The sequence below is a fragment of the Podarcis liolepis genome (assembly GCF_965112155.1).
Source record: "Podarcis liolepis genome assembly, chromosome: 1".
Classification (NCBI taxonomy): domain Eukaryota; kingdom Metazoa; phylum Chordata; class Lepidosauria; order Squamata; family Lacertidae; genus Podarcis; species Podarcis liolepis.
Window position 1 is genome coordinate 10,732,866 of NC_139554.1, and position 12,992 is coordinate 10,745,857.

At 45.6% G+C, this 12,992-nt stretch overlaps 1 protein-coding gene across 1 annotated transcript in view; it reads left to right on the forward strand.

Annotated features, from left to right (window-relative positions):
• Positions 1-12,992, forward strand: part of SYNE2 (spectrin repeat containing nuclear envelope protein 2) — a 258,420-nt gene that overhangs the window by 138,081 nt on the left and 107,347 nt on the right. Inside the window, exons 61-64 of the mRNA XM_083516520.1 lie at positions 4,346-4,420; positions 5,314-5,403; positions 7,383-7,616; positions 11,986-12,168. Of these exons, the coding sequence (XP_083372646.1) occupies positions 4,346-4,420; positions 5,314-5,403; positions 7,383-7,616; positions 11,986-12,168 (582 nt within the window). The remainder of the gene's footprint in view (positions 1-4,345; positions 4,421-5,313; positions 5,404-7,382; positions 7,617-11,985; positions 12,169-12,992) is intronic.

Here is a 12,992-nt window from a genome sequence, read left to right on the forward strand (position 1 = left end):
CAGCCTCACTCACCTCACAGAGTGTTTGTTGTGGGGGAGGAAGGGAAAGGAGATTGTTAGACGCTTTGAGACTCCTTAGGGTAGTGATAAAGCGGTATATCAAATCCAAACTCTTCTTCTTCAAGCGGTTTTGTAGGAGTATGTTCAGAGAAATGAGGAAGCCCTTCTAGATACTGGTTATTTTCGTCCGGATCCACTTCTTACCAGAGTTTCAGGTCCATTTGCCACACAAAATGGCGTCTTTGTTTTGTGTATATCCCCAGCTCCATTGTAGCTTGTATTAAGGGTCATTAGTTTGTACGTTTCTCCTCCCTCGGTTCCACATCATTAGATGGAAGATGTTGGGGAAGTGTATGATGCAGGGAACTGGGGAAGAACCAAACATAAACATGGAGATAGATCTGGTGGTAAGGAGGTAGGAAGGCTGCTGGATCTGGCCAATGGTACATCCAGTCCACCACCTTGTTCTCAAATTAGTCAACCAGGTGCCTCTTCTGGGAAGCCTGTAAACAAGGCATGGGTGCTAGTCTCACTTGTATTATATCCCAGCAAATGGTATTCGGAGGCATCCTTGAGGTGGAACGGAGCCATCATTCTTAATCATGTGGGTTATACAGTCGTACCTCGGAAGTCGAACGGACTTCCAAAACGTTCAGAAACCAAAGTGTGGCTTCTGATTCGCTGCAGGAAGCTCCTGCGGCCAATCGGAAGCCCCATGAGACGTTTGCCTTCCAAAAATAGTTTGCAAACCAGAACATTCACTTCCGGGTTTGTGGTGTTCGGGAGCCAAAACTTTCGAGAACTAAGCTGTTTGAAAACCAAGGTACACCTGTAGTTCCAGTCTTCAATATTGTGGAAATTTGCTGCTGGGCTTTCTGTTTCTATTTTTCAGTTGTTTCCATGCTACTGAGAAAAGGTATCGGTAGTTTTCTACGTTGCAACTGTGAACTCGGAAAGGAAACAAAATGCTTGTTGCTTACAGATACATCAGATTAACAAACTCTTTAAGATGGATAAACAAATTGAATTTGCAGAACAAAAATCCCAATTCACAAGGGATTTATTTGATACAGTAAAGTAAAAGTATTATCAAAAATGTACAAACTGCTTCTATAGAGTGGGATACAAAAGAGGAATTTGTGAAATCAAGTATGACTGAATGGGCACAGGATGTGGGTCGTAAGGTTGATTATGAGCTTTGGGAGAATTTATGGATGGTAAATATGAATTTTATGGTGTGTTACACATTAAAGCAAAATATGATGAAAATGGCCCACTGGTGGTATTTAACACCTGCCAAACTAGCGAAAATGTTTTAAAAAAGAGAAAAGGTAAATGTTGAAAATGCAATGAAGCAGAGGGATCCTTTTCCCACATGTGGTCCTGTAAAGTAATCAGGGAATTCTGGGAAGTAATTTACAATGAATTAGAAAAAGATATTCAGATAAAGGACGCGGGTGGCACTGTGGGTTAAACCATAGAGCCTAGGACTTGCCGATCAGAAGGTCGGCAGTTCGAATCCCCGCGACGGGGTGAGCTCCCATTGCTCGGTCTCTGTTCCTGCCCACCTAGCAGTTTGAAAGTACGTCAAAGTGCAAGTAGATAAATAGGTACCACTCCGGTGGGAAGTTAAACAGCGTTTCCGTGTGCTGCTCTGGTTTGCCAGAAGCGGCTTAATCATGCTGGCCACATGACCCAGAAGCTGTACGCCGGCTCCCTGGGCCAATAAAGCGAGATGAGCGCTGCAACCCGAGTCGGTCACGACTGGACCTAACGGTCAGGGGTCCCTTTACCTTTACCTTTATTCAGATAAACCTTCCCAAAAAAGCCCAAGGCATTCCTTTGGGGAATGGTAACAACAGAGCTCCCTACAAAACAAAACAAAAAATTATTATATGCCACCACTGCGGCTAGAATCTTATTGGCACAAAGGTGGAGAACGAGAACCAAGGAAGAGTAGCAGTTTAAAACGCTTGAATATGCTGAATTGGCAGGCATAACGAACAGGGAAAGAGAAAAGGACAATAAAGAATATAAGGAGGATTGGAAAATGTTTTTTTTTAAGATTTTAAGAACCAGTATAAACAAGTAAATAACCTAGCAGGTCTTGAGTAAAAGCAGCAGAATTAGGAGCTAATAGAATTTAACAGCAGAAGAAATTCGAAGATTAAAAATTTGGAATACCCGATTTAATAGAAAAATAAAGAAACCAGGAAAAGGGTGAAAGGGGAGTCACCAGGTATTTAGTTGTACGTTGAGACTGATATGAAAGCTGTACAATTGGGGGGTGGACAGAATGGAATGTGTGAGAGAGATATATTTGCCTCTGTACAGTGGTACCTCAGGTTAAGTACTTAATTCATTCTGGAGGTCCGTACTTAACCTGAAACTGTTCTTAACCTGAAGCACCACTTTAGTGTCATGCCGCCGGAGCACGATTTCTGTTCTCATCCTAAAGCAAAGTTGTTAACCTGAAGCACGATTTCTGGGTTAGCGGAGTCTGTAATCTGAAGCGTCTGTAACCTGAAGCGTATGTAACCTGAGGTACCACTGTATTAAAAATGCAAGTAAAACAAAAACGAAAATGCTTGTTTTACATGATTACAAGGTGGAAGTTGTTATCAGTGGTGGTTATACTAAGGCAGGGCTAGGGAAGCTCTCACCTGTGGGCCAAATTTGGCCCACAGGTCTGTTTTCCCTAAACCCTGCCCACATGCCCTGCCAGTTAAGGTCATAAGTCTCTAGTACTGGGACTGTCGGGTACTTAGGAAGCACTGCACAAGGGACCTTGGCAGGTTGGTGGGACAGCTCACCTGTCAGTCATCTAGCAGCATCATGACATCCGGTGACTGGCAGGTGGGTTGACCCACCTGCCATAGTTGGCCTGCTGGCGTGGGACCAGTTAGCAATTTGGTCCACTGGCCCCAAAAGGTTTTCCCCCTACCCCGTCCTAAGGCAACCAGCCAGCCGGTTTTCCCACCCCACCCAACTCCCTTTGATTGTCATTGGTCATTCATGGTTCGTTATAGCATTTGTTTATTATTGGTTTATTACACTGGAATGGGAAAAAGAATGGCAGGGTTGGTTAGGGGAGGTCTTTCAGAACACCTCGGTTTCTCATTCACCCCTGGAACGCATGTAAACAAATCAGAAATTGAAATTAGTTTGTGGGGTTTTTGCGTAAGATAACTGATATAAACCCGCTTTCCCCGACTGGTGCCTTCCAGATATTTTGAACTACAACTCTCCTCCCCTCCAGTTATTATTCTTGTTAATTATTATGTCACTTACGTGCCAAAATGGCTTCTAAGTGGTTCGCAAGTATAAAATCAATACGTAATTAAAATACATAGTAGCAATTCGATTGGGGCATCAAAAACGTCCATAATTGAAACATGTGCTAAATTTACAAAATATACAACAATGAAAAAGCATGACCACGAAAGCAGTTTTAAAAGGGTAAAGGTAAAGGGACCCCCAACCATTAGGTCCAGTCGTGGCCGACTCTGGGGTTGCGGCGTTCATCTCGCTTTATTGGCCGAGGGAGCCAGCGTACAGCTTCCTGGTCATGTGGCCAGAGCAGGGCACGGAAATGCCGTTTACCTTCCCGCCAGAGCAGTACCTATTTATCTACTTGCACTTTGACGTGCTTTCGAACTGCTAGGTTGGCAGGAGCAGGGACAGAGCAACAGGAGCTCACCCCGTTGCGGGGATTCGAACCGCCGACCTTCTGATCGGCAAGTCCTAGGCTCTGTGGTTTAAAAGGGTACAAAACAATAAAGCCAGAAGTTCACTTCAAGGAAATGCTTGCCTAAGCAGGTGTTTTCTTCAGGAGGTGGTGGAATGCCAACACTGGTGGAGCCTCTTGGGAGTTGTAGTCATAGAATCATAGAATCATAGAGTTGGAAGAGACCACAAGGGCCATCGAGTCCAACCCCCTGCCAAGCAGGAAACAGGAAACAAAATATTTGTTATATTAGTCCAAAATATTTGTTGGGCTCCAGGTTGAGAGAGGCTTGTGCAAACAAACCACGTTGCTAGATGGTTTGGCACTAATCAGAGTTGTTGAGACTGTGCTATTTTGCACTGGGCATTGATCCAGCGTACTTTATTTAAGGTCTATTGACTTTGAAAGATAGATGCAATTTTAATCCACGTTGAAATCTATGGGATTTAAAAGCGCTTTAATTTTTGGTTGGCTCAGGCCCTATTAATTTGTCTGGATTAATTGGAGCTTTACACTCATGAGAAACTGACTGGACATTGAACTTTGGGGAGGACTTGAATGAAAAGTTCTTTTCGCAACTACAAATAACTGGGCTGTATCTGTGTGTGTACATTTTAGCCGAAAAAGCGAGGGTCACTGTCTCTTCTACCTTCCTTGGTTGAAGAAGCTGAGGACAATTCATTCCACAATGAAGTGAGTATAATGCAGAATTGGTTGGATTAATTCCTCAAAGAGTGACCAATTGCTTCACAGAGTTTGGTGGCAAATTCTTTACCGTGTACTAGGACACCCATTTTAGTTATCACAGGAGCTGCTGAATTGTCCATCGTTTCCATCATTTTTACGAATGCATCACATATAGCTCAGAGCTTAAAAATGGGAGCTTTTTGTGAAAGCTTCTGTGAGCAATCTTTTGGCAAGTTTGTGGGGAGGGGTGTGTTTCTGTGAAAGGACGTGAAGTGATTTTTAAAAAGTTGGTTCTTTCATCAATTTGGCAGGGGGACAATTTGGTGAAAGGACCTGTAAGTCTTTGCCCATTCAAAGTGAGAACAATGCTGATCCAAGAAGACTGTTTATGGAAGATCATATCCTGGCTTTGTAAGCCAACTTCTGGATGAGCCTTTTGGCCATGCGCATAGCCCCTCTGTTCCTTCCTTTTTGCAAGCAAGGAAACAAACCAAAAGGTTTCCCACTAACCATAGTTTCTTGTATCACACAAACTGGGAAACTGTGGTTAGCACATTTGCAGCAAGCCCGAATACCTAGTGAACGCCAAACCATAGCTAAAAATCCTGGCCTGTTCTAACACTGCAAATAATAGTTTACAGGTTTGGGATGAAACAGAAAATGAGCTGTGCCTTCCTAGAAGGCTTCTGCCTCGTTGGGAAGTGTGATGAAACACTCGTCTGTTGCACGACTGCAATGTAGCTTCTTGTGCAAAGTTAAGAGTCTCCCCAGTTCTGCTTCTTGGCACATGGCACCCCCAGAAAGTTGCCTACAAGGGAATGTGGCTCTCAGGCTTAAAAAAGGTACCCCGAGACACCATCAAAGAAAAAACATTTCTTCATCTCTGCTTTTCTTTGCAGGCTGTGGATGCTGAGGAGCCTGACCAGCAGTTAATTTCTTTGTCTCCACAAAAAGCAAGAAGTGGTGAGGCTCTTGGAAGTCATAGCGAGGTAGGTGTGCTAACTTTGGGTCCATTAAAGCTATCAGATTGTTATCAGAAAATTGCTGTTGAAAATATCACGATCAGATTACCTGTTATACCAGCAAATCGAAATGAAAAATGAAATGAAAGAACCTGGAGGCAGACAGGCTGCATTGTGCAGTGTACGTACGGTCATAGGATTTAAGCCATTGTCCCCAATCACTTGCCTGCCAGCTGCTTTGGACTACGACTCCCATCATCCCTGACCACTGGCCATGCTGGCTGTGGCTGATGGGAGCTGTGATCCAAAATATCCGGAGGCCACCAGGTTAGGGAAGGCTGGATTAGAGAGAAAATCTATACAATAATCCATCATGCCGAAATGTAGATTCTCTACATAACATCCCATCAAAGGTTAATCTATATTTTTAGTTTAGGAAAAAGACAAGCGAGGGGAAACATGCTGCGGGTTTATACACTGTCGAAAGTGAATAGGGACAACTTTTTTCTCTGCCTTTCAAACCTTAATGGTGAGAGATTTAGGACAGACAAAAAGGGATTTGTTCTTCACACACCACGTAGTTTTCTTATTGAATTTGCTGTTCGCAGGATATTATTATTATTATTATTATTATTATTATTATTATTATTATTATTATTGAGAGCCAGTGTGGTGTAGTGGTTAAGAGCGGTAGTCTCGTAATCTGGGTAACCGGGTTCGCGTCTCTGCTCCTCCACATGCAGCTGCTGGGTGACCTTGGGCCAGTCACGCTTCTCTGAAGTCTCTCAGCCCCACTCACCTCACAGAGTGTTTGTTGTGGGGGAGGAAGGGAAAGGAGAATGTTAGCCGCTTTGAGACTCCTTCGGGTAGTGATAAAGCGGGATATCAAATCCAAATCCTATTATTATTATTATTATTACAATTTATTTGCCTGCTCTTCACCTAAGTTCCCAGGGCGGATCAGAATGATTCAAACAAATTGTTAATATTAAAGTAAACTATTACACAATAGTAAAAGCAGTTTTGAGCCACTTAAAATTAGAGAAATATGGTGGGCCCTAACAATATACCTCTCAAGTGTGAAAAGCCAGGGCAAAGCGCATTTGTTAAAAGTTGTCCAGTGAAGGTGTCAAGACACACCTCTGAGGGAAGTGAGTTCCACAGTTTACATGCTGCGATTGCCTCTAGCTCAGGTGGCTTAAAAAGAGGGTCAGATAAATCCATGGCGGTTCTTTGCATCGGAGTCATCAGACCTCTGATGCTGCAATCCTGTACCCTCTTACCTGGTAGTAAGCTCCAAACTGAACTCACTGAGACATAAGTAGACATATGTAAGGTTGCACAGTAAGAACTTGTTGCTGGGAAACAGCAGTGTAGAAGGATATTGCCATCAGGTTAGGATGGAGGAGAAACTGGCTTTTGTTTGCATTTTAGTTGTAGTTTGACACCACCTGGAATAAATCAGTCCTATCTCTAGTTGCAGAGCTGAAAATATTCCGTCCTCCCTCCCTCCCTTTCCTTCCTTCCTTCCTTCCCTCCCTCCCTCCCTCCCTTCCTTCCTTCCTTCCTTCCTTCCTTCCTTCCTTCCTTCCTAATTTTAATTGTTTTTATTTTATTTTAGCCCCAATCCTTATTCATACTAAACCTCAAAAGCAGCCCAAAGAAATGATACGCTGGCATGTAAACCAGCTTTGAAGTGCAGCGTGTAAAATCTTAACCGCACGCACCAGAAAAACACTTCTGGTGTGTGTGTGTCCCGCGGGGATAGCCACCTAATGAACTGTGAGTCAGCAGACTTCCTGTGTGAGCTGAGCTCTACCTGTGCAAATGCAAATCGGCTGCTAAGAAACCTGTTGCACCAGATCACGGGACTCTCAGCTGGCACCTGGGTTTACTTTTCCTTTCCTTTCTCCCCTAATCTGCCCGGCTCGTGCTGCTTTCCGAGAGCACGCTAGCTATTTTTCAGGCTCGCAGATCTTCCACCCTTTGGCTTTTCTTCCCCACAGGGCAAAGCCTCCTCCAGTCGAGTCACAAATACTGCCGAGTGCTTATTGGGAGATTCAGAGGAGCCTGTGGGTGCCGGTGGGCCTGACTCAGAGCTTGCCCGGCTCCTCCATGTGTGGCAGGCACAAATTGCTGAGCTGGAACGGTGGCTAGACCAAACGAAAGAGTCCCTGGGATCGGGAGGCCAGACCCGCCAAATGCAACAGACAGTGGAGCAGCGTCTAGCTGCGTGCCAGGTAAGCTGAGCTGAGCGGGCCAAAGGTCGCTGTTGCAGTTTCGTAAGCCAATCACCTTTGCCTCTCATTTCGGTGAGCCTACATAACGCCTTCAGCCTCGTCGTTCCTGCTTCTGGCTCTTTTTGTGTGTGTGAAGCTGCTGCAGTAAACAGACTGGCTGGATTCCTTATAGGGGCACACAGAGAAGGGCGCTTCCCCCATGTTCTCAACTGGCTTCTTGTCTGCCTAACCTAGGCAAGCCCTAGGAGTTACCTGCAAATACAGGCTATGTTACCCAACCACAAGTGAATGCAGGGCCAGAACAGGAGAGACACACCAGCCAGGGACATATATGTGCATTTCCTCCTACAAGCCCCCTCTCTCCCGCCAGTTTTCCCTCCAGCCGGGCTCTGAGATTGGAAAGCAGCCCAGATTTGAAGGGAAACAGCTTCTTGCAGCGAAGGGAGACTGGAGGGTGGCTAATTACTCCCCATACTGCTTTTTCCCTGCCTCCTACTCCCTTGTATATTCATGTTAGCTGGCAAGCGTGGCATTGGAAAGGGTGGTGGTGGATGAAGTGCCATTTTGCAGCAGCCAAGGGAAGGGGGCACTAAGTTCTTATCAATGATTTGTTTTGTGTTTTGTTTGGAGACAAAGGTCAGCATCGTGCAGACACAGTGCTGCCGAGTGGCCAGCATTTGCAGAGCGCTGCTGGCCAGTTAGTTGCTGGATCCCCCCCCCCTCCAGTTCTGGCTTGCAACACCTGCTGGGAAGGGTCATGAAGGCAGAGCATTCACATTCCAATAATCTCAACTTTCGTTTTAAACCACTGCCAAGTTTCTAGTCCCTATTGCTTTAAACTGCATGGACAGTGCCTAATGAAATCTCCCAAAGCCAGCAGGGTTTCTAGTGATGTGCAGCAGGACTATCATGCCCTTTTTATACTGTAAACATCCCTGTGAGCCTTGGATAAAGGGCGGTATAGAAAATGTAATAATAGTAATAATACCCTGCATATCTCAATATGCACCCTCCCCCTCCCCCCCATTGCTTAGAACAGAATAATTTGCACAGACATTCATACCAGTAGCAGCATGCCGTTTTTCTTGGCGGAAAAATTAAACTATGTCATTGCTAAAGTTGAGTGTGGGGGCACAGTAGAGAATGCACACCTCTGCTTAGGCTGCAGGAGTTCCTTACATTTCAGATCTACAAATCATGTTTGCATGACAAATAAACTCTCTAAAACGAAACCCAACTTCACCTGACTCAGCTGCAAATAATTAAAGCATGATGTGCTCCGTATGGAAACTAATTAAAAAAACAAGCCCATTCCTAATTCATCTCCAGAATTGTAGAACTCCCAAAAGAAGGATAGAGAGCAGGTTTCTGCAACATTTCTGGAAAGTGCATTTCTGGTTCCAGTGAGGTGCCAGAGTTGTGCTCCCATTCCATCGATCATGTGCCTCTCTAGGCGATAGATGGGCTGAGCTGATTGGAGGACAGGGACTGTGTACACGCTATAATGCACATACCACATTCACTATGTCGCTCAGAGAATTCTGGGGGCTGTAGTTTTCCCCGGACAGGGTTGAAATTCCCAGCAACAAACTACAGTGCCCAGAATTCTTAAGGGACTGAACATGCTTCACAGGCGCTTTAAAGGAACGGTGCGTATGCAACCCAGCATCTGCTTCCCCTTCTTCCCTACATTTTTGAGAATGTTCTCGCGTGATTGTAGCATATGCTGCTACAGTCTTCTTTATCTTTCCCTTCATAAACTTCAGCCTAAAACCCTCTAGCCGGCATTCTGCTTCCAAAATGGTTAATTCCTCTTCTTCGGCTTAAGACCTTAATCTTCATCCCCAACAGAAAGAACACCATGGAGACCTATCCAGAGAAGAACATGAGTGTGCTGAGTGGTTGCACCTAAATTAGCTTGACTGCATTTGTGGGTGTCTCATATACTGATACTGAATTAATTCTCGTGAGTGTGAATCCAAAATGCAAAGGGGAGCATCGACAGGCTTTGATACTTTGCTGTTGTGAAACCTGCCTTCACTTTGACTCCCCTCACCAGCCCTGACTTCATGCAAATGTAGGGCTAATAATAAAAAATAATAATGCTATTATTTATTCCCCTCCCATCTGGCTGGGTTTCCCTAGCCACTCTGGGTGGTTCCCAACAGAACACTAAAACAGAATAAAACTTCAAACATTAAAAAACTTCCTTAAACAAGTCAGCCTTCAGATGTCTTTTAAAAGTCAGATAGTTGTTTATTTCCTTGACATCTGATGGGAGGGCATTCCACAGGGCGGGTGCCACTACCAAGAAGACCCTCTGCTTGGTTCCCTGTAACCTCACTTCTCGCAGTGAAGGAACCACCAGAAGGCCCTTGGAGCTGGACCTCAGTTTCCAGACTGTGATTCAGCACTACAAATCTCCCAAAGGGAGCCACACAATGACAGCCACACACTTGGCATCTCCCCATTGTCAACATCTAGATTGTAGGCCTTTCAGGGCAGAGACCTACCTTTTGGGGTTTTGTTTCTTTGTTTAGGCTGGTGGTTTTCAACCAGGGTGCTTTGAATGATGGTCAGGGATGCTGTGAGCAACACTGGCCTCTGTCCCTCTTTCCTTTCCTCCCTCCCTCTGATGCCCTCTTGCGTCTCTGCCTCCCAAAGGCTTGCACGGCTTAGGACCCTTGTACCTACGGGACCGCCTCTCCCGGTATGCCCCACGGAGGACCTTAAGGTTCATAAATAGCAACACCCTAGTGGTCCCGGGCCCTAAGGAAGTTAGATTAGCCTCAACCAGAGCCAGGGCCTTTTCAACTCTGGCCCTGGCCTGGTGGAACGCTCTGTCTCATGAGACCAGGGCCCTGCAGGATCTGATTTCTTTCCGCAGGGCCTGTAAGACAGAGTTGTTCCACCTGGCCTTTGGCTTGGAGCCAATTTGATTCCCCCCTTCTTTTTCCTTTCTCCTCCTGTGATGAGGCTGCATTTTAATATTTCAATATTTTAATGTTGTATTTTAATCTTGTTTTTAAGTTGTATTCATTCAACTTGTTTTTATTATTGCTTGTTAACCGCCCTGAGCCTGGCCTTGGCTGGGGAGGGCAGGGTATAAATTATTATTATTGTTGTTGTTGCAGCAGCCCTGGCTACAAGCTCCCCAGGTGAATGGTGCCTCTGGGGATTGCCAGGGGGCGCTTGCTTCCCAGGCCCCTGTGGGGCAGTGTGAGGAGGCACCTCTCTTTGAGGCGGGGGGGGTGCAGCTCAGGGAGCAGGGGCGGCAGCAGCAGTTGCCTGGAGGACTCCCAAGGAGAGGGGAGAAGAGATGAAGGTGAGGGGCTGCCAGCTCTGCTGGCAAGGGGTGACATAACTGGGCTCCTGAGCCCCACAGGGGTGCCGCAGAAAAGAATGTAATTCATCAAGGGAGCTGTGAACCCCAAAAGGTTGACAACCTCTGGTTTAGGCTATTTAAGAATCACCCTTTTTCCAAAGTAGCTCAGGGCAATGTGCAACAAATATTTAAGCAAAAGAGAGTGAACATCAATAGAAGCATATGCAGGCTTAAAAGTGAGAAAATTGTTAAAACACTGTTACACAAGTTTATTGTGAGGATTACACATCCCTTAGTTCCGCTGTTAAATGTTATTCTGTAAAGTGTAATGCACACCGACAGAAATGTTAGTGGCTGCATTGGACCATTAAAGGAAAGAGGAATAGGAAAAAAAAACCTTCAGAATGAACAGTAGGGTGAAGCAAGTAAGCAAGCTTTCAGATTTAATCAGGAGGACTCATGAGTTGTCTGTATGTTAAGCTAATAACATAAAGTGTGGGGGGGGGGGGTGGGCAGGGAGAAAGAAAAAGATAAATGAAATGCAAAATCTTAGCCTGCAGTTCGGAATAATCAGATGGGATGGGAAGGCTGAATGCCGACTTAATTAGGTTTGGGCTTGCTTAGGGCAAAAAGGTATCTGGTTGCGCCAGAGATTACAGGAAAAGCAACAAAGACCTGGAGCACCTTTGAAAACGCACACAGAGTTATTAAGGCATTAACTTTTGTGGTGCTCCTGACCTCTGCTGATGTTTGTTTGCTGCAATGGTCTAACAGAGTTAGTCTTCCACAAGACCACAGGAGTATTGAAGTTGCTGCAGAGCAGTTTGCAAGTATCTGTTTGTCTCTTCCTCCTCTGACACCCGCCACAAATACATACATGATTTTGTCCCAAGGGAGAAGGGAAAATGAGTCACTTCTGGATTCACCCTCCCAAACATTCCTGTTACCAGCCTTTGCCCTAATACAGAGCTTGGGGTGTTTTCAGTAAGTAAACTTTGCAGTGATTAAAAAAGAAAAAGAATGATTAACTGCTTGACTTTCCAGGCTATCTTATCAGAGATTGAACAGAAAGTGGTGCGCCTATTGGAGGACTGCAAAGACAGGCACACCGGTGAGGGCGCTGGCCTCCATCAGGAGGCAGAGAGCCTGTCTTTGAAGCTGAGAGATGTGAAATGCAACTTGGAAAGGGTGCAAGGCATGCTCCAAGGGAAGAGCACAGAAGAGCAGGTAAAACGAAACCGCAAAAAACAAGGCCAGTGTGAGAGTCGCTGTTGTGCGCATGTGTTCGTGTGGTGACGCATGCTGCAGTTTGCAAAGCTTTCATATCAGTCTTACTATATACCTGTTGGAACGGAGTACAGTGGTACCTCAGGTTACAGACACTTCAGGTTACAGACACTTCAGGTTAAGAACTTTGCTTCAAGTACGGACCTCCGGAACGAATTAAGTACTTAACCCGAGGTGCCACTGTATTCTGCAAAGGGGCATGGCTGACTGGCTAGGAGGCACACGGAATAGGAGCAGCCCGCGCTGCCACGTCTTGTTGCAAGGAGAAGTCTCCAACCCCTTCGAGCAGCTGCAGGAGACTTCTCTATTTGTGCAATCAGTTTGTTAAGCCAATTCTAAATCTTGTGAGAAGAGGGTGGGGTGAGGAAATCTGTCCTACACTGGCCGTGTTGCATGTGGCCTTTCTCAGATTGGGAGGTGAAGCCCCCTATGTCTGTTTGGTTGGTTTTAAGTCGCTTTGGGTTGCCGTGGGCAAGATAATTCAACAAATCGAATACAGTGGTGCCTCGCAAGACGAAATTAATCCGTTCTGCGAGTCTCTTCGTCTTGCGGTTTTTTCGTCTTGCGAAGCACGGCTATTAGCGGCTTAGCGGCTATTAATGGCTCAACAGGGGAAACCCACATAACCTGAAGGTGTTGCTGTGTAATGCCAGGTCAATGGTGAATAAAACCACTGCCATCCACGACCTGATTGTGGATGGAGGATTTGACCTGGCTTGTGTGACAGAGACCTGGTTGAATGAGACAGATGGGCCCGTCCTTGC